This window comes from Pantherophis guttatus, chromosome 2 (genome assembly GCF_059756535.1).
Source record: "Pantherophis guttatus breed Tessera chromosome 2, ASM5975653v1, whole genome shotgun sequence".
NCBI classification, from domain to species: Eukaryota; Metazoa; Chordata; class Lepidosauria; order Squamata; family Colubridae; genus Pantherophis; species Pantherophis guttatus.
In genome coordinates, this window is record NC_142064.1 from 239,121,653 (window position 1) to 239,149,194 (window position 27,542).

At 36.3% G+C, this 27,542-nt stretch overlaps 2 protein-coding genes across 6 annotated transcripts in view; both read left to right on the forward strand.

The window, feature by feature from the left end:
* Positions 1-2,037: 2,037 nt before the first annotated feature.
* On the forward strand, positions 2,038-22,727 carry UBA3 (ubiquitin like modifier activating enzyme 3). Of its 4 annotated transcripts, none has more exons than XM_060684287.2 (18): positions 2,038-2,515; positions 2,736-2,804; positions 7,821-7,941; positions 9,164-9,244; positions 11,037-11,119; positions 11,487-11,567; positions 13,642-13,685; positions 13,813-13,877; positions 14,765-14,920; positions 15,008-15,110; positions 15,730-15,843; positions 16,361-16,414; positions 18,191-18,227; positions 18,315-18,396; positions 20,034-20,134; positions 20,266-20,329; positions 20,451-20,505; positions 22,008-22,727. In XM_060684287.2, exons 1-18 carry the CDS (start codon positions 2,442-2,444, stop codon positions 22,094-22,096), a joined length of 1,473 nt encoding a protein of 490 aa, XP_060540270.2. In that variant the 5' UTR covers positions 2,038-2,441; the 3' UTR covers positions 22,097-22,727. The 4 variants fall into 4 exon arrangements, with proteins under 4 accessions (XP_060540270.2, XP_060540269.2, XP_034296487.2 ...); XM_060684286.2 differs by having other exon boundaries at positions 2,044-2,515; positions 7,798-7,941; XM_034440596.3 differs by lacking the exon at positions 2,736-2,804 and having other exon boundaries at positions 2,044-2,515; positions 7,798-7,941.
* A 769-nt stretch (positions 22,728-23,496) lies between these two features.
* The window catches only part of TMF1 (TATA element modulatory factor 1), a 28,317-nt gene continuing 24,271 nt past the window's right edge, over positions 23,497-27,542 (forward strand). For both annotated transcript variants that reach the window (XM_034440601.3, XM_060684291.2), the window contains exon 1: positions 23,497-23,684. In XM_034440601.3, coding sequence (XP_034296492.2) covers positions 23,525-23,684 — 160 coding nt within the window. In that variant the 5' untranslated portion in view covers positions 23,497-23,524. The remainder of the gene's footprint in view (positions 23,685-27,542) is intronic.

Genomic DNA, 27,542 nt, shown 5'->3' on the forward strand with positions numbered 1-27,542 from the left:
TTACCTCAAGTAGCTAGATCCTAAGTTTTAAATTTTCTGAATCGGGTCTAAAAATTAATTGACCACCTATGAAGACTTTTCAGTATGGGAGGGGGCCTTGTTGATTCTTCAACAGGATCTCTTCAATAACAAACACTGATTAGTTTCACTCCAGTAGCATACACCAATTAATATTGCAACATTTTGCTCCAACAAACCCTCTTTCAAGGTAGCTTATCTCAGGACACAATGGCTAATGTAGTTGCAAGTAAAGAATGACTCAGCAGCAATTCCAACTAATGCACTGAATGTAAACATATAAAAACACCTCCTTACTAATAATCTGTGAAAATCCAAGGACCAATCCATGGAACTAATCTTTCAGGGTGAATTGTCAGGAAACAAATTCTTAGAGGAGCTGGGAACACATTAGTAAACTAGAAAATACAAGGAATGTGCACTAATTGGCCTCTAAAAAGGCAACCTTGAAGTGCCTGGGTTCTCAGTAAATCTTATCAAAATTTCTGTAGCAACATAATTTGTTTCTTTCTCACTTGGATGGTTCTTTCTTGAAGATAATGACAGTAGAAGGGTGGGGAAGTAACTTGAGGTTTGAATATTTATGCTTTCATTACCTTTCATTATATGGATGTATGACTATCACTTTCTGCTCCTTTCTGAAATGTACAAATACGAGTGCATTCTTTCGTCTGCAGGCCTTCCACCACTCTCTGGAGGGAATTCCTCCAATGTGCACCATTAACAATAAATACTGCAGTGAGCCTTATTTGTTTTGGGTCCCGTGTTTTGAATCCGCAGAAAATAACCCTTCTAAAACAGACTGAACTAGGAGTAAAACTTTTTATTCAGTAATAAGCATCTCTGCCTAGACTGGATTTAATCTGTTGGCTGATTGTCAGCCAGCCCATTATAGATCACTCCTAGTAAGGTTAAAGGGTAGGAATCACTTCTTCTTTTTTTTTACAGATTAAGAGTTGGAAGGGATCTTGTAGGTCATCTAATCCAAACCCCCACCCCAGGTAGGAGACCCTACACCATTTCTGACAAATGGCAGTCCAATCTCTTCTTGAAAGTCTCAAGTGATGAAGCTCCCACAACTTCCGAAGGCAAGCTGTTCCATTGGTTGATTGTTCTCACTGTCAGAAAATTTCTCCTTATTTCCAGGTTGAATCTCTCCTTGTTCAGTTTCCATCCATTATTCCTTGTCTGGCCTTTAGGTGCTTTGGAATATAGCTTGACTCCTTCCTCTTTGTGGCAGCCGTTAAATGTTGGAACACTGCTGTCATGTCTCCCCTGGTCCTTCTCTTAACTAGACTAGCCATGCCCAGTTCCTGTAACCATTCTTCATGTGTTTTAGTCTCAGACGAAACTTTGATCTAGAAGCCCTATTCAAAGATGCTCATCTTGCACTTCTTGTCTTTAAAAAGAAGACAGAGTCTTTTTTTTCCCCAAAAGGTTTTTTATTTTTTAAACAAAAACAACATAAAAACATCAACTTTCCAAAGGCTTACAGACAGTATTTCAATCGGTGAAAATCATTTCGTGCTCTCAAAATTTTCAAACTCTCATTATATGACAGATATTCTTACCTCTATCAGAAAAAAACAAGTGCTTAAACATTTTATCCAAATTTCATTTCATATATAATATTTCATCTTCATGCTTTATTATCTATCCATTGATAAAATAGTTCCAAGAAGACAGTCTTTTGATGCATAATGCCTTACTTGAGAATTTTAATTTCATCTAGAAGGAAAGTGATTAGTTTAGCAAGATTGCAGATTCAATAAATATTGAAGAAATCCACATCAGATCTACCCTTATTACGGTGAATAGAAAAACTTTAGGCTGCCTACTATTTAATCCTAGATTTTAATCATTTCAAACTTTGCTTTTGGCGGGACGAGCACTTATTATTCATTCCATCCCTACTGGTTTTGTTGCAGTATTACGTCATTTTTTTTCTGGAGACCCCATAGATTTTTCTGGCTGCCACTCCCAGAGATATCCCTTAGGTGGCGCTCTACCGTCGCCTTGAATTGGTATCTCGTCCCTTTAGGAATTTAACAAACTTAACGATTGTCATTCCGGTCTTTAAGAAAGAGACCAATTCAACACGTCCGGTTCCGATTTGCAAGCGAGAAGAACCCAGCCTTAATCGCACAGAAAGACAACCACTAACATTTCTTGATATATTACTTTTTCGATATACTCAGAAGCAAGCCCCGCAGTGCAGCACGATGGATGTAATCGCTTGCTTTGCGAGACCCGCCGCACCTGACAACCGGAGGTGGCGGCAGTAACCTTTCCTCTTCTTAACTCTACATCGAACTCGGGAGAGAGCAACAACAATAACAGCAATAACAGCTCTTTACTCAAGACCCCGCCGGCAAAACAGAACTCTATGGCTTCAGCACGTGGCCGGCAAGGCACTTCCTGTCATGGTGCATTGTGGGAAGAGAGAGGGAAAAAAAAAAAAAGGTGGGAGGTTTGCTATGGCGGATGGCGAAGAGCCGTAAGTACCAACGCGCCTGCTCGTTTCCCTTCCTTAATCCCTCCCCGCCGTCGCTGCCTGGAACAGGCTCCGGGATGGTGGCGGGGAGCCCCCCCCTTTTTTCGCCTCTGCCCCCCCCCTCCATACATCCCCGCCCGCCTTCCTGGTGGTGGCGGGGGAGCGAGTCTATGAGCCTGACCCGGTCGGTGACTGACCCTTCTTTTATTCTCTCTCGTTATAGGGAGAAGAAAAGAAGGAGGCTAGAGGAGCGGCGGCGGCGGCTAGCGGGAGAGAGGCAGAGAGAGATGGGGTCAGTGCGGGGGAGGGCAAGAGGGGAGCGCTTGAAGAGCAAGGAAGAGGCGAGGAGGGTGGTGGGTGGGGGTGGGGGAGCCGGGGTCGCGGGAGGCGGGGATTGCTCGGAAGGGATGCAGGAGCCCGGCTTGCCTTACCATCACCACCACCACCACCACCACCACCACCGCCCGGGCTTCTTTCGCAGAGCACGTGGGACTAGCGCCTACTGCACTGAAAAGGCCCCGGGCAGCAGCAAAAGCAATGCTGTTCATAGCAGGAGGATTGGGGGCCAGCCGGGGGTGGGGGTGGGGAGGTTTGGTGGTGGAGGGTCCTAAACCTGTAGTAATACTTAACCTTCTCAAGTTTTCGCGGGTGTGTGTATGTAAAAAGTTAAAATGAGTCCGAAAGGAGAAGGGCGGTATAGAAATCGGATAAAATAAAATAAATAAAATAATAAATAAAATCTCGGGTGTTTTCCCGGGTCATTAAAAATCTGTTAGTTGAAATGCTTAAAATCCTTAATTAAATGCTTAAAATCCTGGCTAAAATCCCAGGATTTTAAGCATTTCAACTAACAGATTTTTAATGACCCGGGAAAACCCCCGAGATTTTAACTTTATATATATATATATGTGTGTGTGTGTGTGTAAAATAATATATAATATATATTATATATATTATATATAATATATATAAAATATATATTTTAAATATGTTAAATATATATAATATTCTCTCTATATATAGAATATATATATATTCTAAGAGCACCCCACAATTCTCTCCCTTCTCCCTTTCTACTCTGCTTGCCTTGAAACGCAAAAGGTAGAATGCAGGATTTGAAATTCATTGGCATCCTTCAGTCTCAAGAGACTATGGTGCTCTGGAAAGAGGTCCTAAAACAGCATCTAGTGTGACTAAAAAGGCCAATTCGAGAGTGGCAATCCCTTCCACTCTGAGGGCAGATACATTCTGTCCCCTGCCCAGCCCCCAGATTTCACTGGTTCCGGGACTGCCTCTTTGCCTCAGCCTGTCGAACAAGTGTCTCTTCGAATTGGAGAAGGCCATGCTGCGTCTTTAGCCTCCAAGCTGAATGATCGGAGGTCAAGGTTTCCCAGTTGTTAATGTCCATTCCCAGGACCTTTAGATCCCTCTTGCAGATATCCTTATACCACAGCTGTGGCCTCCCTCTGAGGCGCTTTCCCTGCACTAATTCTCCATACAGGAGATCTTTTGGAATATATGTGTGTGTATATAAGGGGCGTGCATAAGCGCACCAGCGCGCCTACCGTCCCTGTCCTAATGTTCCCTTTTATTAGTATCCATTTTATGTATTCAAATCATGTTTATACTTATATATGTTATCTAATACTTGTGCTTGACAAAATAAATACACACACACACACACACACACGTATGTATGTATGTATGTATGTGTGTGTGTGTGTGTGTGTGTATGTAAATACACACACACACACACACACAGAGAACTTAGAAACGATACCTGATGTATTTCTGCCTATTCTCATAAGGAGTAGAAAATTTGGGTTATTGCTGCATTAGGCTTTGTATAGTATATTGAGCAACTGGCAACAAATGCATTTGTTTCAATGCAGGACTAATGTCATGTCCAAGACACATTACTGTCAAATTGAAGAGATTAAACATTGTAATAAGATTGTGGCAAGGGCTGAATTAGGGTAAACTATATTTAACATGAAAAGAACTGGTCACAAGTATCTGTTAATCACAGATGTGGATTCCCTTGGTCCTTCCTCAGGAGATTGCAGTTCTGTGAGAAAGTGTTTACCCCCTTTTGGATTTTCTGAAATGTTTTATTTCTTAGTCAGTGACTGTTACCAAAAATGTCATCTACAGGTGTACCTTATTTAGTGACTACCCTGTTTGCAATTCAAGAGTGATGAAATAGTAACTTTGCTATCAATGCCTGCATTTATGACCTTTGTAGTGTCTTTCGATGACTTTTCACCATTAGGCAGTATATGTTGTCCTGTGCCTGTCCTATTCTTTGCTCTCCCCTAGAAAGCTTTTCTTGCAGCACTTCTCTAAAAAGTGCTAACTGCAAGCTAACAAGCTCAGCTCTGATCTTAATTGATTAGAACCCTCCTCTCTGCTAACTGACACTGACAAGATCCTAATCAGTTTCATACTAAAGGTCTTTATTTGCCTCCCAGGTGGCTGGAGGGGGGGGGGCTGGCAGCTGCACCTCTACTAGGTAAACAGCTGGAACTAGCACATTCCTTTTGATGTGCATACCCCACTATGTACCTGCTTACTGTGTTGTAATCTCTTCCCCCCTCCCCCATGTAAATACTAAGGTTAATTCCCTTTTTTACTGATTATCACTGCAGGATAATCAGGATGATGATTTCAAAGGGTGGGGGGAATGGGCATTCAATTCAATTCAAATCTTTATTTGAAAATAAAGATTTTCCTTTTATGTGGGTAAAAGGAAACCACAGTTATGATCAGGTGATTTCCCATTTAGTGACCATTTTGCGTAATGACAACGCTGCCTGTCCCAATTGTGACTGCTAAATGAGGGCTATTTGTTCTAATGTTATGTACTGTAGCAGGACCTGAAATGATAATCCTCATAAAATTCCTAAGTTGACAATGTTCTTGCATTGGTTACTGGTAACCAATTATAGGAACCATTTGGTTTCCATTCTTAAGTTGTACAGCAGATTATTGAATCTAAGGGGCTGTTACTTTTTTATACCAGCACATATCCATATTGGATAATATTAAGAAATAAACGAAGCAAGCATCTAATTTTACTTTGATTTGTTTATTAAGAAATATGAAACTCTGTTAACATTAAATGTCAAAAATGTGGAAAATCCAAAAGCAGGAAAAATAGTTTTTCACAGAACTCTTATCTCTTGATTATCCAAGTTCAGATTGGGAAGAAGCCTATTGGGATGGAAGCCTTTCTTCTCTGATAGCTTTCTATATGCAGGGGAGATTCGGGAATATGTGAATTCAACTCCAGTCTAAACTGGGTATCGTCCTTCCTACTTCATTAAGAACTATGATTGAATGAGAATTCAGTTCACACACTTTAACCATGTTTTTGTAAAGGATACTTGTATATCAACATTTTACAAGCATAAAAAAAATCCAAAATCAGGATCTTAAATTTTGCCAAAAAAGTTATCTGCTTTTAAGTAAATGCTAAAATAAGTGATACTCCTGCAGAGATTAAAAAGGGAAGGGTGTCTCTTCATGATGTTTCATGTTTGCCAGCACATAATGTAGAAAGAAAATAATTAGCATTATGAGCAGTTAACTAATTACAGATGAAGAAAAACTGGACAAAGATAACTCTTGGTATGGTTACTCCCTAAACTTGTGAAGTGATTTTTTTTTATTAGCGTAATTTTCATACTATCCCAGTCTTATGGCTGTGGGCAGTGCATATGGCATAACAGCAGCCTTGAAATAAAGTCTGTCACACAAAAAATAAACATACTATTTTGGCTTTTAAAACTAAAAGATACATTTTTGTGGGAAAGGTATATTTGGGTTACATTTCTTGGGAATGGATGATTTTTCAAACACAAAATCATAAAAAAATCATTTAAAATAAAATACAAAATAACATTTGAAAAATAATTTAAAATATTTATTGGCTGTAAAATATAGTATTTCTTAATTTTATAAAATATGCCCAGTGTTTTGCATTTCAAACATTTTGAGCTTCATGCAGGTTGTTCTGGCTATGTCAGAAGTATTGTGCATAGCAATGAAGACATTACAGAAAATACTTTTTTCTGTGCAAATACAATTCAACATATTTTTAATATTCATAGTCTGCACATTCATAGTTGACTGTATTATTTATTAGATGTGAAAAAACTGATAGGTTTGAACAGCACATTTAAATTAAAAGCTTTCATACATGGGAGAAAATTATTTTCACTGGAATATTGGAAACACTATTGGACAATTAATTCACTATTCACAACAGCAAAACATGATTTCAAAGCTATCAAACTTAAGTGAAAGAGAAAAATTTCCAACCCATATCTCTGATTTGAGACTTAAAGCAAACTTAATTTTGTAAGGCTTGGATGGAACCATTTTGAGCTTGGAATGTTCCAGAATAATCAGAATAACTCATAATAGAATCTATAGTTTTATGATTGATAGTAAGTTGGAAATAGATTTTTATGAACTGAAAACATGTTAAATTTGGAATGTTTCCATACCTTCTGCCATCCTACATTAAGAACATTAGTTCTCAGCAACTACACTTTCATGTTAATTTTTAACATTATCAAAGACTACTATTTATTTGTTTGAGTTATACCTCACCTTTTAATAGATCAAGATGAAAACTTTCACAAATTACCTTGCAGTGAAGCATAATTAAAAAGTAAACATATAATAGCAATGTAATTGAAAATTTTTTAGAGTACATGTCTAAATTTTGATTTATTTAAATTAGGTATTTTAAAAGTATTTGGATTATTTATCAGATTTGAAAATGAATTATTCAAACAATCAATCTTCTTTTGGATTGGATGGCCTATATGCATCTATGTCAAATGCCCCAAGCTTAATTGATTTTTTTTGTAAACAGAATCTGAGTAAGTAGATTTTTGCTTTTTTGTTCTTTTTCAGTTCAAGTAGTATTTTCATCTTTATTCTAGAAAGCTAACCAGAACATTTAGTTTTTAAGAGTACATAACTTAATACTTAATTTAATTTTAACAGGATTTTTTTTAGTAAATCTACAATAAACAGGTATATGTTAATTGGCCATAATCAACACAGTCAATTTTTCTATAGCTACGTAACTACTTTATTTTACTTAATATTATACTTTATTTCCTTAATATTATCCAATGAAACTGATAATACCTAGCTCATTATGACTTGTACAGCGATAAACATATTTCAGCGGGTCAAAGGGAAAGACTAAGCTTGGGGGGATCGTGTTTTTTGTCTATTTGTGCGTGTTTTCATACCTTTTTTTGCAGCTGAGTTTCTATGTTCTGTGCAGAATGGCTGTTGATGGTGGGTGTGGGGACAATGGAGACTGGGAAGGTCGCTGGAACCATGTCAAGAAGTTCCTCGAGCGATCTGGACCATTCACACACCCTGATTTCGAGCCAGGCACTCAAGTGAGAAACGGTTCTTTTAAATACAAGTATTGTGTTGCAAACTATTGTGAATGCTTCTGTTTGTTACTCAGTAATGAAAGATGAACAAGTCTGCAAACTTCTAAAAATGAACCAACTACTTTTCTAATAGTTTTGCAAAATGTAATATGTAAAAAAATCATGTTTAGTATCGAAAATAAGAATAAAATCTTGGGACACTGGGTAGAGAAGAAGAAACTATGAAATTACAGAAGCTGTATTGAAAAGAGTAATATAATATTGAATTGCTTATTTCAGCTTTGTCATATATATTACCAGTTTATAAGTGCAGTTCTTAAAAATCTTGAATTGTTTATACACACAAGATATTTAAGCACACATTTAACTATAGGAAGATGGATAAGTTGAATGGATTTAACATTTGACCTTCTGGTTTAAGGAAAAATAGATTGCTATGGGATTGTGTGTTTCGTTCTCCGAACAACCTCATGGCATGTGTGCACACTTGCTGAATGTTTCCGATCATAGAGATTTTTCTCTGCATCTGATCATTTTGATATTGATTAAAATAAACCTGAGAGTACTCGTTAATGCTGTTCCAAACCCTGATTAACGAATGCACATTCAATTTAAAGAACATAGTCTGAGAAGAATTTATGCTTATGTCAGTGGGATTCACTGCTGAATATATAAAAGCATGTGTGTGCCTGTGAAACAAACAAAATCTTAAAAAGTTATGATATTTATGTAGTTACTTACCAAGCACATCTAAATTATATTAAAGTAACCAAAATATTTTTTACAATCCCCAAGGCATGTCACAACTTTTGAACACCCCAATGTTTGGAAGTTGAAAGTTGAAACATTTGACACGCATATTTGTACGTGCACATACATTAAAAGACGTTGCTTTGCCCACAGAGGGAAGCATATAAAGACAATTATAATGAGAGTGTCATTGTGTACATTACATTAATTAATGTAGAGATATGCAGTCTGATGTTAAATCCATTGAGATTAGTTGTATTGCCATTAGACTCTTTGCGTTCTGCTTAAATATTCATTGCATGTAGAAGCATCAGTGCAGGATTTTCTGTAGTAATTCTATTACTGCCAGAAGGCAAATTCTGATTTACAGTGTATTGTACAAGTTTTGGCTTTTTAAGGTATTGTTTAATGCAATCATTTTGGTGGAAGTATTATGTTTTACTTTAAATAAATTGCTTGTTTTGGTTCTTTACAGCCCCTTGATTTTCTTTTAAATACATGTAAAGTTCTAGTAATTGGAGCTGGAGGATTAGGATGTGAACTCCTGAAAAATCTGGTAATTTTTTTTTAATCTTTTTACATTTTACCCTACTCACTTTATTTACTATCATAGTTCATTTTGCCTGGTTTTCTCTTGATTTACGCTGAGTGGATCACGTCATGTGACTTGATATGCATATATATAAAATATAAGAGTTTTCAGGCAATAAGGTTACTACAAATAGCATGCAGAAATTAAAAAAAAATATACAGAATGAATACATAAAACACATCCATCTGTCAGATTGTTCATATCTATGTAACCCTATAAAAGAAAAATATAAACATGTTTTTTCAGAGATTCTCCCAGTATTTTTAAAATATTGGCAACTTTTACAAAATAGTAACAAACATTAATTTATAAGGAAGCACTAGGTTGCCTTAGCTGCGATGACGGCTAGATGAAAATTTTAAAATCTACCTGTAGACTAATAGGTTTAGTTGGTCATAAAGTGAAGTGCAATTTTGCATGGACAAAAGAAGGGCATTTGGTTGTGATTTTTAACTGACAGGGTTCATTTTAGTGAATTCAAGTAAGAGGAAACAACTGAAAAATAGGTTGTCATGAAAGTTTCCCAGTCATACATCTCCATCCTGGCTGGACAGGTGATGCTGTTGTCGTGCTGACAAGTATTGGAAGGTGTCAGTATCTGAATGGGAAGGAACTTAGTTTGACTCAACCCTGGCAAGATGGATTGGCTTTGGGTCTTTGCTGCCCCCCACCCCCAAAAGGCCTGGTGATTTGTCATCTTTGATTTTGAATGGGATGGCACCCCCTCTAGATTAACAGCTTCTGCTTGATGACCCAAGTGACAAGAATGGTTAGGGGGCCTTTGCACAGATTCATCGTCTATGCTAATTGCTCCCTTTCCTTGATCGGGAGTCCTTGCTCAGTCACTCATGTCTGAATTACTACAGAGTACTCTCTGTGGGGGAGTCCTTGAAAACCACCAAGAGGTTACTAGTTGTCACTTAATGATGGTAATTGGAATCAGAATTTCCATCCCCAAGTGATGTGGACATAATGGGCAACATCACATAACCGTATTGCTTAGCAATGGCAATCCCAACCATTCCCATTCCCATCACAAGCAGGGTCAGTGGGGAAGCTAGCAGGAAGTTGCAAGTCCTGGGTGTCTCACAAAGAGGCTGATAAGTAGAGAAGTGGCTGTTGTGGTGCAAGCATGGCTCAGTGGACAGGAGGTGACTTCTCTCAATTGTGGGTAGATGAGCTGGAGGCCGCTATGATGCTGTGCTATAGAGTGCAGGCTGAGGGGTGTGAGCTGGTTGCCAAGTATCCAAATCGCTATCACATGTCTGCAGGATTGCTGAGATGGCTGTAACGTTGAGCCGTAACTTCAAATTGTTGCTGAATGAGTGGTCATTAACCAAGGACTACCTATGCAGGTCCAGAACACAGCAGCATATAATGTTGAGCAGCCTAGGTTCACCTATATTACACTGCTGTTGCATGAGCTGCTGTAGCTCCCAGTTTCATTTAAGGTGCTGGGTTATCACCTTTGAAGCCCACATGACACGGGACCATGGTTTTCTGCCGCACTCTCTCTCCTTGAAGTTGTATTCCCATCTCACAAGCAGAAATATGTTGCATAGATTTTTATCAAATTTTAGCTGGGCAAACTTCGTAGGCTGTCTGGCCTCAAATAAGAGCTGGGGACTATGACTTGTTCAGTACCTTTATTATTAACTACAATACTGCCAAATATTGATAGTTTTCAAAAGCAGCAAGTTCATAACGATGAAAACAATATGTATTATTTTTATAACCTTCTTTTCTCTCTTCACAGGCACTATCTGGTTTTAGACAGATTCATGTAATTGATATGGACACTATTGATGTATCTAACTTAAACAGGCAGTTCTTGTTTCGGTAAGCTTTAAACTTAACGCTTCTCTTTGGACATGAACTATATACTCAGACAATCTGTTAATTTTTGTACGAAATGCAGAATTCAGTGAATTACACCGTTTTGTACAAAGATCATTACCATTCCAACCTGAATCTGTTGGACTTTTTAGATCATCTAGGGGAAAAGTATGCCTAGTGTCTCCACCATTAGCAAATAAATGCTGCTGAAGGAAGATGGCTCTGCTTTTCAGGGGCAGCATCAACCCTCCAGACAGCTTCCTTCCTTTAATTTGCCTACTTCGAAGAGCGGATATCATCATTGTTGATACAGAATACATTGTATGAGTGTGAGAAATTTAATGCTCTAACATGTACTGGTGCTTTGCAGACCTAAAGATGTTGGGCGTCCTAAGGCAGAAGTCGCTGCTGAGTTTCTCAATAGCCGCATTCCCAATTGTGCCGTTGTACCGTATCCTTCCTTGAAGAAATACTGCATGATGGCTTGGTTTCTTTAATATATATATTAAAAAGCACAGAATACTTCCAGAGATGGATAGCTGCAGCCCCATCTTTTTTTTTTATTGTTAGAGTCATTCTGTGACATTCAAAGGCAGTGGTTTTTTAAACCTACGAGGAATACTCGTTCTATTTATTTGTAATAGTATAATACAGGTAATCCTCCACTTAAAACACAATTGACCTCCAACATTTCTGTTGTTAAGTGAGACATTCTAGATTACTTATTAACTTGATTTTGACGTAAACGTTAGAAACCAGAGACGTTGAGCAATGTCCATTGTTTTACTTTTAAAACTAAAATAATAATAATCATAATAATCATAATAATAATAAAGTGAGACATTCTGTTAAGTGAATTTTGCTCCATTTTATGACTTTCCTTGCAATGGTTGTTAAGTGAATCACTGAAATTGTTAAATTAGTAACACGGTTGTTAAGTGGCTTCCCCTGGCTTTGGCTTTCCCATTGACTTTGCTTATCAAAAGATCACAGAAGATGATCATGTGATGGCCTGAGGACACTGCAACCGTCATAAATATGAACCAGTTGCCAAGCATCCGAATTTTGATCACATGACCACAGGGATGCTGCAGTGGTCATAAGTGTGAAAAAACGGCCACAAGTCACTTTTTTCAATCCTGTTGTAGCTTTGACCGGTCACTAAATGAACTGTTGTAATTCGAGGACTACCTGTAGGTAATTGCACCTTGGAATCTTCTTAACTAAGCACTTATTCTGAGAGATGTATTTTAACTCTGAAACATTACATTTATTAGAATAATGCAACATGAAAATGGATTGATTTTTCCAAGGCAGCATTATATATTGCTGATGAAATATACAACATCTGATGTTAATTTTTGCCTGACCAGGCTTGTGTACTCTCATTAACATTTTTTAAGTAGTTCAGAGGCTTTCAGGGGCTGAAAACTATAAGAAAAAAACCACACTGTATAAACCCAGACATATCTATTCCAACAGGGATATTCAAGTTGCTCTTCTAGAAAACTACAGGTAGCTTTTGACTTATAATCACCATTCAGAATTTTGGTCGTTGTGCGATCAATAAGTGGGTCCACATATGACCTGACTCAATTTTACAACTTTTTTTTTAATGGTTGTTGAGTTAACAGTCGTTCAGCAAATCTAGACTATACAATGGGTATTTTTGCCATTTTCTGCTGGAAAATGGTAAAAATGTTGCAAATTGTGATCACATGACCATGGGACACTATAACAGGTCATAAATGCAAACCAGTTGCTAAGAGCCCGAAATGCAATTATGTCATGGAGTGTGTTTGTATCAATCATAACTGACGACAGGCTGTAAGTAATTTTTTAAAAAGTCCATCATAACTTGAAACAGTCATTAAGCAAGGACTACCTGTATGATACCAGAATTCTTTGGAAATGGCCAGATTGATGTAGTCTAGAAGAAAAATAGAACATTGCAATGTTCTCCAGAACAGTAGTGTTTGGACTACTGCTGTATGAGAGCTTGAATAGTCTATTGGGCAAGGCACTGGAGTAGGACTGGAGTAAACCCAAGTTCTAACTCTACCTTATGTATAGAAGCCAACTTTAGGCCAGAAACTCTTTCTCAATCAGAAGACAAAAATGGCAAAACCCTTCCAAAAATGTTGCCTCAAAACTTGCATGTACTTGTCCATTGTAGTTGCCAGGAATCAGTTCTGACTTGAAGGCAAAACAGAGAATATTCCAGAAACTGTTTGCTACGGTATTGGATTACATACTTTCAGAAACCCATAGACGAAACATCCACGGCTATCTGTTTTTCTCCAGTTGTTGAAAATGGTTAGTTTATTCCATAAAAGCTGTTGAACTTCATCAATTTAATTTTAAACAATGTTTCAAATACTTCAAACGTTAATCAACTGGGGAGCCTTTTAAAGCCTTTGATGTTAGTGTTAAATATTTGTTCTCTTTGTAGACTGTGTTATTAATAGCCATTCTACAGTGACCCGATAATTGCTTAAAATATTTCCTTTACTGTGTGCTTTTAGACATTATAAAAAGATTCAGGATCTGGATGAAAGTTTCTATAGACGTAAGTTGTCATGCCCTATTGTGAAAATAGCAATTCCTGTTTTGCCAAGTAAGATGATAATCATACACTATAATTAGAATAGCTAATTATTTGGAACAAAGGAATGATTATATTTGTTTTCTTTTAGAATTTCATATAATTGTATGTGGTTTGGATTCAATTATTGCAAGAAGATGGATAAATGGCATGTTGGTAAGTATTTTTACTAAAATTTGTGGGGGGTTTAAACAAAATACACTAGAATTCAGTAATTCAAGAAAGTTTCATTTTTAGTTTTGATATAAAATATATGACAACGTTCTTTTTAGGTACATGGTCATGCACATTGTTTTCATAAATTTCTCTGCTTTTAATCTTGGATTAATGTTCAAACTCCACATAGGTGATTCACAAGATTATGACTTTTAGAATTACCACAATGATTTTCACATTGATTTTGATAGAACTTCAATAAATTACTTTGCTTTCCATTATTCTGAATGTTTTTCCCATTAATACACTTTTATATATTTTATATATTTAATATAATTGCTGTATACTTTCAAGAATATTTTTTTCTAATTAAGAAAACAGATGTATCAAAATTTGAAGAATGGCTTTAACACATAATTGCCTGAGTTGTATTTTTCACCAGCAGCAATTTATTATGACAGTTGATAGGTTCTAATGAGCTGGCTGTTTTTAGAGGGTTTAAGCTGCTAACAACTCATGCTTTTCATTTGCAATATGAAAATTAGAATAGCATTCTCTTGCAGTCAAGGATTATATTGCACATATAAGCTGTGTCAATATATACTTAATTTGCACCAATAATTTGAGCCACTATAGGGTTGAAATTACTTGAAGAGGACAGTATTCAGTCAATGTACTTACAGAAATGAGACATAATAATTTCCTCTTAGTTTTGAAAGATGGATTGTTATAATTCTGTCGCACTCTGGACCAGAAATGGCCACTGCTGTTAGTCTTATAATTATTTCAGATACTACCACTTCTGCTTATCTTGCTGAATTATAGATTTTGTTGCTGAGAGAAAGAAGGAAAGAACCTAATACAATATATTCTATTTTGTTCCCTAGATTTCCCTTTTAAACTATGAAGATGGGGTGATAGATCCAAGTTCTATTATACCTTTAATTGATGGAGGAACAGAAGGATTTAAAGGAAATGCACGTGTGATTATTCCAGGCATGACAGCTTGTATTGAATGTACACTTGAACTTTATCCACCACAGGTAGCTGAAAAATAATGATCTTTTAAAAATAGTCATCCTTTTAAACCTCTTGCAAAATTCACGTTATTCATTTATTTTTTTTTCCAGGTAAATTTTCCTATGTGTACAATTGCTTCAATGCCTCGTCTACCAGAACACTGTATTGAGTATGTTAGAATATTGCAATGGCCCAAGGAACAACCTTTTGGAGGTAAATCAGTAAACTCTTTTTAAAGCTGAATCAGTGTAAGAAATGAAAGAATAATGTACAGAATGTCTCTCTCCTTGTATGATACAGTTAAGATCATGGAAAGCCTGTTTCATTCTATTGTGATTTTTCTGATTCTTTTGGGAAAAAAATCAATACTTGTAAAATTTACTCTAGTTATTGGTAGGCTGTAATGGAGCCTGCCCGTTAAGGTTGTAAGTCTTTATAGTTGTAAAACGGGTCATCCACATGACTGACCTGATTATATGACCTTTTATTTTTTGCAATGGTTGTTAAGTGAATGCCAAGATCATTAAGCAAATCTATTGTTCGCTTTAGAGATTTTTTTGCTGAAAACCAGAAATAAATGACGAGGGAGGGGGGTCGGCAGAAATGTAAATGTTGTAATTGTATGAATGCAGGATACTACAAACACTTCTAAACGCAGATTGGTTGCTGAGCGCCTGAAATGTCATGTCATTTCAGGGAGGGCATTTGGGGCCGGTCTGTTATAACTTTGAAAGATTGTACATTGTTCAAAGTATATAGTTTTGATATAAAATAAATTACAAGTCATCACGATGGTATGTTTAAATAAAGTGCTTTATCTATTCTGTTGCAGAAGGTGTTTCCCTAGATGGAGATGACCCAGAACACATACAATGGATTTTTGAAAAATCTATAGAGAGGGCATCACAATTTAATATTAAAGGTCTAACTTATAGGCTTACACAGGGTAAGATTCAGCAAGAACTCTTGGTCAACTTTGTACTTTTGTTCTGATGATTAGCTTTTTATACTCAGTGGTGACTTAGAATGGGTTGCGCTGTGTTTTATTCACATGTTGCGTGAGTACTTTGTTGTGATCCACAGAATGGACAGGGCTGACATTTTAGAACCCATGTTTTCACAATAAAGTATGCCCTTTTCCAAAGTTGAAAAAAGACTGAAAGTGTTAACTCTGGTCAGGTTGGTTGGTTAGTTTAGTTTAGTTTAGTTTAGTTTGCTGCCCTTGTTGTGAACATCACCACTCATGCCTCTTGTGATCCCACATAGGGCAGAGTCAGAATGTCTGGTACCAAGGAAGAATGGTTTCCCATTCCAAGTTAAATGTTAACTGCTGCTGTTCATTCTAAAGATACTCTGCTTGGAATTTTTGTTGGTTGCTAAGTCAGTCCACAGGTATACAACATGTTTTATTGCTGTTTTCTATAAAAAAAATAACATGCTGTATGGTGCTTCCCCAAATGCAGGAGTTGTAAAGCGGATAATTCCAGCAGTAGCATCAACAAATGCTGTAATTGCAGGTATAGTACTATCAGAAATCAACTACTTGTTTGTGTTTAACAATAATGCTGGGGATTCCAGATAAAAACAGGGTAGTTTCTGATGGTTTTCTTTCTATACAAGACTAGCCTAAATAGATCAGAAAAAAGAATTTTATGGTACACACTTAACAGAATAACTTAAATGTATCCAGAAAAGGAACTTCTTCCTGAGTTGAAAGGGGCTTATTGCCAATAAACTATAGTGAAATTAATGGGGTTTATTTCTAAATAAATAAATTTGTCTAGAGTTGGCTGAAAACAGTTGAGTAGAAGGTTAAGTCTTTAGAATGTTATATTTTAGCAATTCTATAGACAAACTAGATTTGGGAAACATTAGGTTAAAAGTTCTGGCTATATTTAGTTTAATATATAACTTAATGCTAAAATTGCTTTTTCAACTAGAATCATGAACTGTATGGGAAAAACTGCTAATCCATCACTACTAAAAAAAATGGGAGAAGGGAAGCTAGGAGGGGTTGCTTTTGGGGAGGCTTGTTTTATAGAAAAACCTTACACAGTAGGTTTGGCTTTCTCTGTCCTTACTAACTTTCTAGATATTTGTGAAAACGGGGCTCTTCCTGAAATCTTTGAAGTAGTTAAAATTGACCCATTGAACGTTAACAATTATTGGCATGTAGTTTAGCAACTGCTGTGAACAGTGATGGTTCACAGTTATGACAATGATGAAAACGTAACTTTGTGACTGATGTGCACTTTTACAACCTTGGCAGCATCTTTCTGTTTCACGTGTTCACCATTGCAGTCAGTATTTGTTGTCCTATGCCTGGCTCTTTCTCTCCTCACCGCCTTTGCAGGATGGAAAGCTTGCTTCAACATCTCTTCCTGAGCTGCTTTCTCTGCAGCACAATCCTTCCCTAAAAAGTGCTAAATGCAAGTTAACAAGCACAGCTCTGGGAATTTAATTGGTGAATTAGAACCCTCCCACTTGTTGCTCCTGCTGCCTGATACTGACAAGACTCTATAATCAGTTTCACACTAAAGGATTTTGTTTGCCTCCTGAGTGGCTGGGGGCTTGCTGTAACTGTTTCCCCCCAAATAAGACATCCCCTGATAATAAGCTCAATCGGGCTTTTGAGGATATGGCAATAAGGCCAAGCGCTTATTTCAGGCAGGGCCGGATTTTTCTATAGGCTAACTAGGCTTCAGCCTAGGGCCTCAAGATCAAGAGGGGCCTACATTCAAATTGTTAGCAAAATTAAAATAATTAAAATAATTCCATAAGTGGAATAGCCTAGGGCCTCTTTTCATCTAAATCCTGCCCTGATTTCAGGGTTCAAAAAATATAAGACAGGGTCTTATTTTTGGGGAAACACGGTAAACAAACAGCATAAACTCATTGTTCTTGCTCTTGCTCTATATTCTCCATCGTGTAATGGCTTACTCACTAGTAATCTCTTCCTCACCAAAGTGCGTAAATAGAAGCATTAGTTTCCTTCTTGCTAATTATGCCAGTGCTGGGGTGAGCATTCCAAAGAGGTGGGGAAGGGCTATAAGATTTGCTTTTTTACTTGGCTTCCTTGTGAGTCAAGTTCCAGAAACTTTCCCTGCCCATGCTTAGTATGTAACTTTATTTAAATAAAATCTGACTTTCTTAAGTATAAACATATCAAAACTTTCAGGAATGTTTAAACACAACTAAAATTCTTATATTTCTAGGTGGTTATAAATAGTATATTTTACCTATACTTTTCCCTTTTAAATATTTAAATAATTTGGTTATTTTTCTATTTCTAGCTATATGTGCCACTGAAGTCTTTAAAATAGCCACAAGGTAACTTAATTAATATTTTTGTGAACTAGCTGCTTATAAACCCTTAGCAGGCTTCCTGCTTATATACTAATAGTCATTTCTTTGCAGTGCATACATGCCTCTGAACAACTATTTGGTGTTCAATGATGTTGATGGTCTTTATACATACATGTTTGAAGCTGAAAAGAAGGTTAGTATTGCTGCATACAGTTTTCTTACCTTTGTTTGGTTTTGATCTTCACTTACTTTATTCTTAAGTGCTATACCCAAAAAGTTTATTTAACTATCCTAATTCAAAATTCTGTATTCATCTGTCTTGTTGGCTGTTGGAAGGAACATATTAGATGGTGGTAAGAACTTATCTGATAAGGTTACTAAAGAAAATATGATGTGTTCCTGACCTAGAGTTGTCGTTGGTATGGTAATGCATATATCACACTGATTCCAACACTGGAGAAAATTAGCATATTTTAATAGATGCTTCAATTGAATTTCTTTCAAAAGCTGCAAGAACTCTAAGCCATTAAAATCACAAAATCAGTATACTTTGTCAAATCTTCATTTTACATCTATACAAAAGTTGGTTATATAACTTATTTTATGCTCCCCCATTATTAAGCAAAGCAATTAAGATTGGAATAATAAAAGGCTATAAATAGTATCCTTTGATGAGTTTCAGTGAGTAGAAGTAGTTTCCATTAGTAGAAAGAAAGGGGATAATTTCCTTCCTCTTGCAACTGTCTACATGTCCTTCAAATCTTTTCTGATTGATATCCTTGTAATTTTTCTGGACTCTTGACCAAATAGTCTAGTTCTTCATTGTCTGTTGTCCAGCCATAGGTTGGGCATGTGACCGGGCAAACATAGATTTCTTTTAGAACAGGATAATCCTCTTTAGATTTGAATGCCTATTCTTTGTACGTGTATTTAGAATAAAAAAGAAAAAGACCTCTGCCAAATTCCTTTTTGATTCACAGTTAAGGATGCTAAAGTTAACATATATCAATTCAATAGCAATATTTCAGTTATAGGCTACGGAGCAATAACAAACCTTTATAAGGAGCAAAAATACCCAATAATACCTATTACAGAAATTAGCAGTTCTTATGTACTCTTATACATTGAAGTGTATAGCATTGATTGTGATTCCCCTTTTCTGTTAGAAAAACCTGATACAGCTCTATGCAAGCATAAGCACAATAGTACAGGAGGAGGCTAAACTATGACTAAAAATAGGTTTGCAAGTACGCAGCTTTTGTAATTCTGGGTATTTACTTGTGGGAGTTCCACAAGTGAAATTCCACTTACTTCCTGAAATGCTAGTATAAGAATTTCATATTCACATATATCAAACATCACTGGTGACAGAGAATTTAGGATTAGTTAAGCTGTCATGTGAACCTGAACACAATGTTAGACTTTATATATGAATTTAGAAAGAAAGAATAACAACAAAGACAGCACTGTGTATTGGGTCCAGAAAAAACTAGACTTGATTTTTTTTTCACTTGGAGAATTCCTTGTATGTTTGGACAGGATTTGGGTCAATTTGACAGAGCAATCCTATATCAAAATCAAGGAGTTCTGACAGATACAAGGCTTTGCTTCAATAGAAGAACTAATTGATCAGAGACTTCAATTGTTTGGGGAGTGAGGAGTTAGTACTAGATCATTCAGATTTAAAAATGCTCCTGATCCATTCCTTTCCTTTGGAAACTTTATTTCCCTCACCTCAGGAAAGAGTCCTCACCATAGAATTGTAGCCTTTTTGATTTCAATTTTTTACTTTTTGAAATGATATCAGATATTTCATTTGTTGCTTTCTAGGAGAATTGTCTGGCTTGTAGTCAACTTCCTCAAAATATAGAATTTTCTCCATCGGCTAAACTACAGGAAGTCTTGGATTATTTAACAAATAGTGCTTCACTGTAAGTATTGGATACAGTTATTTATAGATTTGTAAATAATATTAGAGTCTAAAAATGTAGGTTTGGTAGATCATGGAGATACTTGTTTTAAAATTTTAACTAGTTGTCTTGATTTTTTTTTCTTTGCACAGACAAATGAAATCTCCTGCAATAACTGCTACAATATATGGAAGAAATAAAACACTTTATTTACAGGTAACTAATATATATATATATATATATATATATATATATATATATATAAAATCACAAAATGCATGTTTGGATCTAGGGAGAATAATAGAATGCATGTTGTATATTTTCTCTCCTTCTGTAGTCAGTAGCTTCAATTGAAGAACGAACAAGGCCAAACCTTTCAAAGACTTTAAAAGGTAATATTTAATAGTTAATTATTTAATAGTTAATTTAATTAAAGCATGTTGGGGCATGCCACCAAATTAAAAAAAAAAGTGTGTGCACTCTTGATGCCTGTTTGTACCATGTTTCCCCGAAAATAAGACAGTCTTATATTTTTTTTAACCCAAATTAAGCACTTGGCCTGATTTTCGATGAGGTCTTATTATTTTGGGGCGCGTGGAGCAAGATGGGGCTCCTCTTGCCATCTTACCTGATTTCCAGCTCTGCGTTTAAATATTTTCGGGGAGGGCTTATTTTCGGGGGGAGGCTTATTTTAGCACATGCACTCAAAAGCCCAATTGGGCTTATTATCAGGGGATGTCTTATTTTTGGGGAAACAGGATATTTATCTGGTATGCAGTAGGTGTCAAAAAATCCTATTAAAATTTGCTTTAGGCAAATATGGAATATGGCATTGGTATATAATAAAATACAGTGGCATCCTCTTACACATTAAAATAATTTTCTTCAAAGCTTGTAGGTGTTGAAACAACAATATAAGGCAGGTTATATCACACTTAGAATGTATATACACAAAGCAATTAAAAACACTCAAGAGGGTTTGATTTAGTTTTCAGTCTTTTTTCTAGACATGTAGAAGTTCTGTGGGCCACATTCACCTTAGTGAGATTCCCATTATATAACTGTATAGTGGAAAGAAAAGTGAAGTCATGGAGTAAAGATATGAACATTATCAGCTCAGCACCATTTTTGCTGTGTCATTGCAGCAATGAATAGATTGAAGGAACTATATTGACAATATTTGAGTAAATCAAAGTAAATCGAATAAATTGGTCTATTTCGAATCAACAGTTTGTGCCAATTGTAACAAAAATAAAAGAATTTTAAAATAAAACTGATAATTTTATAATGATATTTTGGTATATGTTATACAGGTAGTCCTTGACTTACCACCATTCGTTTAGTGACTTTTCAGTGTTACTACAGCACTGTAAAAAAGTGACTTAGGACCAGTTTTCACACTGGTTGCATCATCCCCATGGTAATGTGATTGAAATTGAGTGCTTGGGAAATGGCATGTTATGACCGTCCCAGGGTCATTTGATCACCATTTGTAATCTTCCCAGCTGGCTTCCGACAAGCAAAGACAATGGTGGTAGCCAAATTGTTAAATGACTGCATGATTCATTTAACAGCTGCAGCGATTCACTTAACACCTGTGGCAAAAGGGTCATAAAATGGGGCAAAACTCACTTGATAGTTACCTTACTTGGCAATGGAAATTTTGGGTTCAGTTGTGGTTGTAATTGGAGGGTTATGTGTAGACCAATAATAATTTTGAATGAACCTAATTATATATATATTACAGAGTAACAGAAGCTTTATATCTGCTCTATTTCAGTTTTCTCCAAATGTGTTTTTCCATAAAAGTTTCAGATTTATTTCTTTTGTTTCAATTCTGGAAATATCTCTATATATAGAAATGACTTTTAATATTATGCTTTTAACATTGCAGAGCTGGGCCTCGTCGATGGTCAGGAGCTTGCAGTTGCGGATGTCACAACACCACAAACTGTACTTTTCAGACTTCATTTTACTACTTGAAATGAATGCAGGTGATATAAACAGACACTGAAGAACATCTCCGAACTACTTCTGTACAGGGGAAAAAAGCTTGAGTTATCCTGACATAATCTCTATTTATATAAGCATTGATGAAAGTTTAAATAAATTGCTCTTATTTTAGAACTGTTCTTGCAAACCAATATTTGGTTGATGTTACTTGTGTAAAAGCTCATAATGTACAGAAAGCTGTTGTATAGTAATTTTATTCAATTTGTAATCTCATAATGCCAACACTGCTACATGGAACTCCTGAAGGCCAATGGATTCATTCTTAAAGCACCTATGAACTCTGGATGCACACAAGAGTACAGTGGACACAGATTTTAAGTTGCATTTTAATATGTATACGTAATTTAGTTCAGAGAACCAGTTTAATAAAACAGCCTATTTCTCACTTTAGTTAATGCCTTTATTGCGTTGTCAGCTATCTGTACTGCCAAATTTAGATTCCCCCCACAAACTGAAAGATTGTACACAAGTACCATTGATGGATAATTAAATTTGTATATTGGCAAATATGAATGACTATTATGCATGGTGTTGCCCACTGATATTCAGGATTGGTGTTTCACTATTAGACTATTTATTAATAAATACTATCTAAAATTAACCTATTTTGTTAATTTATGTGGGTACGACGAGGTTGAGAACTGCAGAATGAATGTAAATTTTAATAAATGTTTTAAAGCAAAAGTCATCTCTAAACAGATACCAGTCAAGAAGCAACTAGTAGTGGATAATTACACTGAGCTAGATCTAATACCCACTAAATCCCACAGACAATGTATGATATTGTAGTTTTCTTTTCTTCCTGTCTTCTACAAAAGAGCTCAACTGAAGTTCTTTGCAAAAAGAAGCCTTTGCGTGTTCCAAACGGGGCTCCTCCGAACCTAGCTGGGCTTGTTGGCAGTTAATAAAATACCGTTTATTTAAAAATAAATTATATCGATTTAAATAGAAAGAGGAGAACCCCGGTATAACCACAAAAAGTCGAAAAGTATACCTGAGCGGAAATGAAAAAAAAAATATTTCCCCAGTGACGTCATGAAAGCGAGGTGGGGAGTAGGCGGGAAAACTTCCCACGATGAAATCCCTACGCCGGGGTGACCGGCGCTTTGCGTGACCATGGCAACGAGAATTGGCGTCACGCGGGCGGTGTTTGCTACGCGAGGACGCGCCGGCTTGTTTTCCTACGTGGAAACTGGACGATCGCGCCTGCGCAGTTAACGCGACTATTCCCCCTACCTCACCCCTCGGGCGCGTGCCATATCCGGGTTGGTAGTTCCGTCATGGCCGACGACGGGCGGCGGGTCGAGCATTACAGCTCTGGAGACCGCTGAGAGAGAGAGAGAGAGAAGCGGAGGAAGGTCGAGGCGGAGGGCCCCGGTCGGGCTCGAGCAGAGGAAAATGAGTTGGTTCAACGCATCGCAGCTCTCGACCTTCGCCAAGCAGGCTCTGTCTCAGGCGCAGAAGTCCATCGACCGAGTGCTGGATATCCAAGGCGAGGAGGAAGAGGAGGGCGAGGGGGGTCCTGCCGGAGCTGCCCCGTCCCGTGTAGGAGAGGCAGGTAAGGTGGCCGCGGGGGGGGGGGGAAAGGGGGAGGAAGAAGGGGAGAGCTTTTACCCCTCCCGTCCCTACCTCGAGGGAGCACACACCACGTAAACATCGGCAAACCCTTCGCTTGACGTGCCTCCCATATACCTTCTTGCACGCCTCTCCTTTGGTGGCAACCCTGTATTTTGTTTGTTTCTTCAGTGGTGTCAACATGATGAGGTCAGCCCTCTCGCTCAAGCTTGCTTCTTGGAAAAGGTCTTTGAATGATGATGATGATGATGATGATGATGATACCTAGGACGCTGGCAGCAACCCGTATCAACCAGTAGCACCAATCAAATGATATTCGTGACACATTTTTAAATGTTCAGTTGACCGAGTTTCACGTTTAATGAAAATAATAATAATAATAATAATAATAATAATTGCAGCTTCCTGCAATAACCAGCGGAACTGCAAAAAACTGCGCTACTTGGAACATCGTACATCTTAAGAAGATACTTGATTGATACCTAGGACGCTGGCAGCAACCCGTATCAACCATTAGCACCAGTCAATGGTATTTGTGATGCATTTTTGAATGTTCAGTTGACTGAGTTTCATGTTTAATGAATAAAGTATATAATAATAATAATTAATAAAGCTCTGGATTAAAGGTAAAGAAGTTTGTGCAGAAATAATAATAATTGCAGCTTCCTGCAATAACACCAGCGGAACTGCAAAAAACTGTGCTACTTGGAACATCGTACATCTTAAGAAGGTACTTGGTTGATACCTAGGACGCTGGCAGCAACCCGTATCAACCATTAGCACCAGTCAATGGTATTTGTGATGCATTTTTGAATGTTCAGTTGACTGAGTTTCATGTTTAATGAATAAAGTATATAATAATAATAATTAATAAAGCTCTGGATTAAAGGTAAAGAAGTTTGTGCAGAAAGTAACTGGTTACAATAACATCGGTTCTGTGATCGGATTCTGCACGTTGAACATACAACTGCACATTTCTATGTGTTTTCTTGGACTAGGATAGATGTTAGATGGGGATTGGGAAAAATACACATACACACACACACACATACCTGCCGCTATCCTCATTGATACCGCTATTCTGTAAATATGTACCAAATTCAATTCCAATTCAAACCTTTATTGTCAATGCACAACATGTGTACAATGAGATTGGATGAGCCTCCCTTAGTGCAGCCCCCCCAAACACAAAATACATCTCAATGACTCATAAGTGAAAGAAAGAAGAAAAACCCTAACCCAATAGATCATACTAACAGACACACAATCCTATATACATATATGTGCATAACATAACATAATATTATATTACATCAGTGTATCCATTAAATGTACCTATTAAAATGAATGGCTTTCATTTTCAGGAAGTTGGGAATAAAGTTACATTTCAAATTTTCCTTAAATGTGTCCTGATATTTCTAAGTCGCCCACTTCTATTCCTTTTAGACAATCTTAATTTACCATACATGAAATCCTGCCATGCTGGAATTAGAGGGATAGAGGGGATAATAGTTCAGACACTTTAAAAATATTACATTTTGTGCTTGTTAACTGATAACAATTATGTGTTTCATATTTCTTATTCTCAACTTTAGGTGATTCCATATTTTCTCTATTTCCTCTAGTTATATAATATGAGCATTGTTATTCAGTTCTATTTATGGCTTTTTTGGTCTACAGAAGGTCACATTGATGTACTGAGTAAACTTCAGTATAAAAATTACATTATGGTCTTGTAACTACACAATCTAATAGTATAATTACACTATCCTAGAGGAGTGTTGAATTTGTTTTTCTCAACTGTAGTTTGCCATGGCAAAGTTAATAAGTTACAGAATATTGTCATATTGAAATGGTGGGAGGAAAAAGTCAACTAATGTAGCAATTATTCTTACTGCATTTGTAGCACAATGAACTACTCAGAAAAAAAAATAGTTTATTTTTCCTCCTTTATTTGTTCAATTAGATTGAAGTTGATGAGTAGATGCATTAAATAGGTGAAAGAACAGTTTTTCACAAAAGAAAACCAAAACATGAATTATTTTTGATAACTCTTTTCTAAAAACATAAGTTCATTGAATTATGCTGCCTTAGTAGTTTTACATATAAATACTTTGATTTCTCCCAAATTGCTATATTCTGCTTGATTTAATTGCATAAGAAATAATTATGTAGGCTTATAATATTGCCATTCCCATTTCTAGACTATGTAAGGAATATAATGTAACATCCTCCTGAGGAGAAACCTTTGATCCAAATTTTGTGTGACATAATGATTTTTGGAGCTTTGAATTACCAGATATATATTTTACCTAAAACTTAATTAAAAATAGGAAGAAGGTAAACAATCTATAATGTAGTTGTGCAATGATCTTTTAGTACTTGAGTGTATTTGTGAAAAAGTTTGAAAATGTTAACAATGCAAAGTATACAAATATAATTTATAAACAGTGTAAGAAGCTGCAAGAATTTATTAAACAATATCCCAAATAACGTATTTCTTCAACTGATACATCATTAAAAATTCCTTATCTAGCATAGATATTGTTTCTTGCATACATATGTTGCATCTGATTCTGTTGGTTAAATGAACATTTTGAGCCTCTCAAAATATAACTTTGTCCAATATAAATTTTCTGCAATTTTCTTTATAAATAGACTGTGCCAGTCTTATAGATACATTGTTCTTGTAATTCTTAAAATTACCAATAACTGTTGAATGTATGTGTGAGACTTCTATTCTGTGGCTATGCTTCCTGAGATATAGTTTTTTTGAAGTCTTTGTATGATCAATGCAAAACTTCCTAAACACTAATAGAATAGCATTATGATAGAAAAGACAGCTGTTTCTGTAGCAATGGTTCGGTGGACAATAGACTTACTGAGATAACTTTTTTGTACAGCATTTATATTACAACATTCCAAGAAATAATAATATTCAGAAGTGTTTAATTTGTTTTTATGTTAATTAATTAAAGATATAAGAGCCTTGGTGGCACAGCAGACTAAAGCACTGTTAAGTAACACCAGCTGCCTGCAATTACTGCAAATTCAAATCTCACCAGGCTCAAGGTTGACTCAGCCTTCCATCCTTTCGAGGTAGGTAAAATGAGGACCCGGTTTGTGGGGGCAATAAGCTGACTTTGTATAAAAAAGAACACCGCTTGGGGGGGCCGAAAGCCCTACTAAGCAGGTATATACAAAAGTATGAAGGCTATTGCTTAATGCATTGTAAGCTGCCCTGAGTCTCCGGAAAAGGGCAGCATATAAATCGAACCAATAAATAAATAAATAAGTATTAATAAATATTAAAAGCACTACAGATAATGCAGAGTCATATTGGAACGATATAAATATTTACATAAAATAGAAATAGCATAACTCTCGGTATTGAAAACTCGTGCACTAAAGCGATGCTTATATAAATGATTAAGCAGAAATATGAGGAAGAGAGAGCATGAGCACTGTCTGATTTGTCAGGGAGTTCAAAAGTCTGAGAATAGCAGTAAATATATGTTAATTACATTTTATATTATATGGTCCTAAGAATTTAGGTTTACTATTAAGGAAACAAACTTTGGATCCCGTTTCTACTGTGATTAAGGGAAGGAGGTTACCAATTTCAACTTCAGATTTTATTTGATCACATTTACTGCTATGTTTAAGATACAAACTGGCTGATTTTAATTTGTTTTGATTTAAAAGACTATTCTTCATCTAGAGATTTAATTTCAGTGAACTGTATTTAACTAATTCCAAATTATTTAGATTTTAACATAATCCTTGAAATGCAGTCAGTTAAAAATAGAAGCAGAAGATTCTAATTTTTAAATGAAGAGAA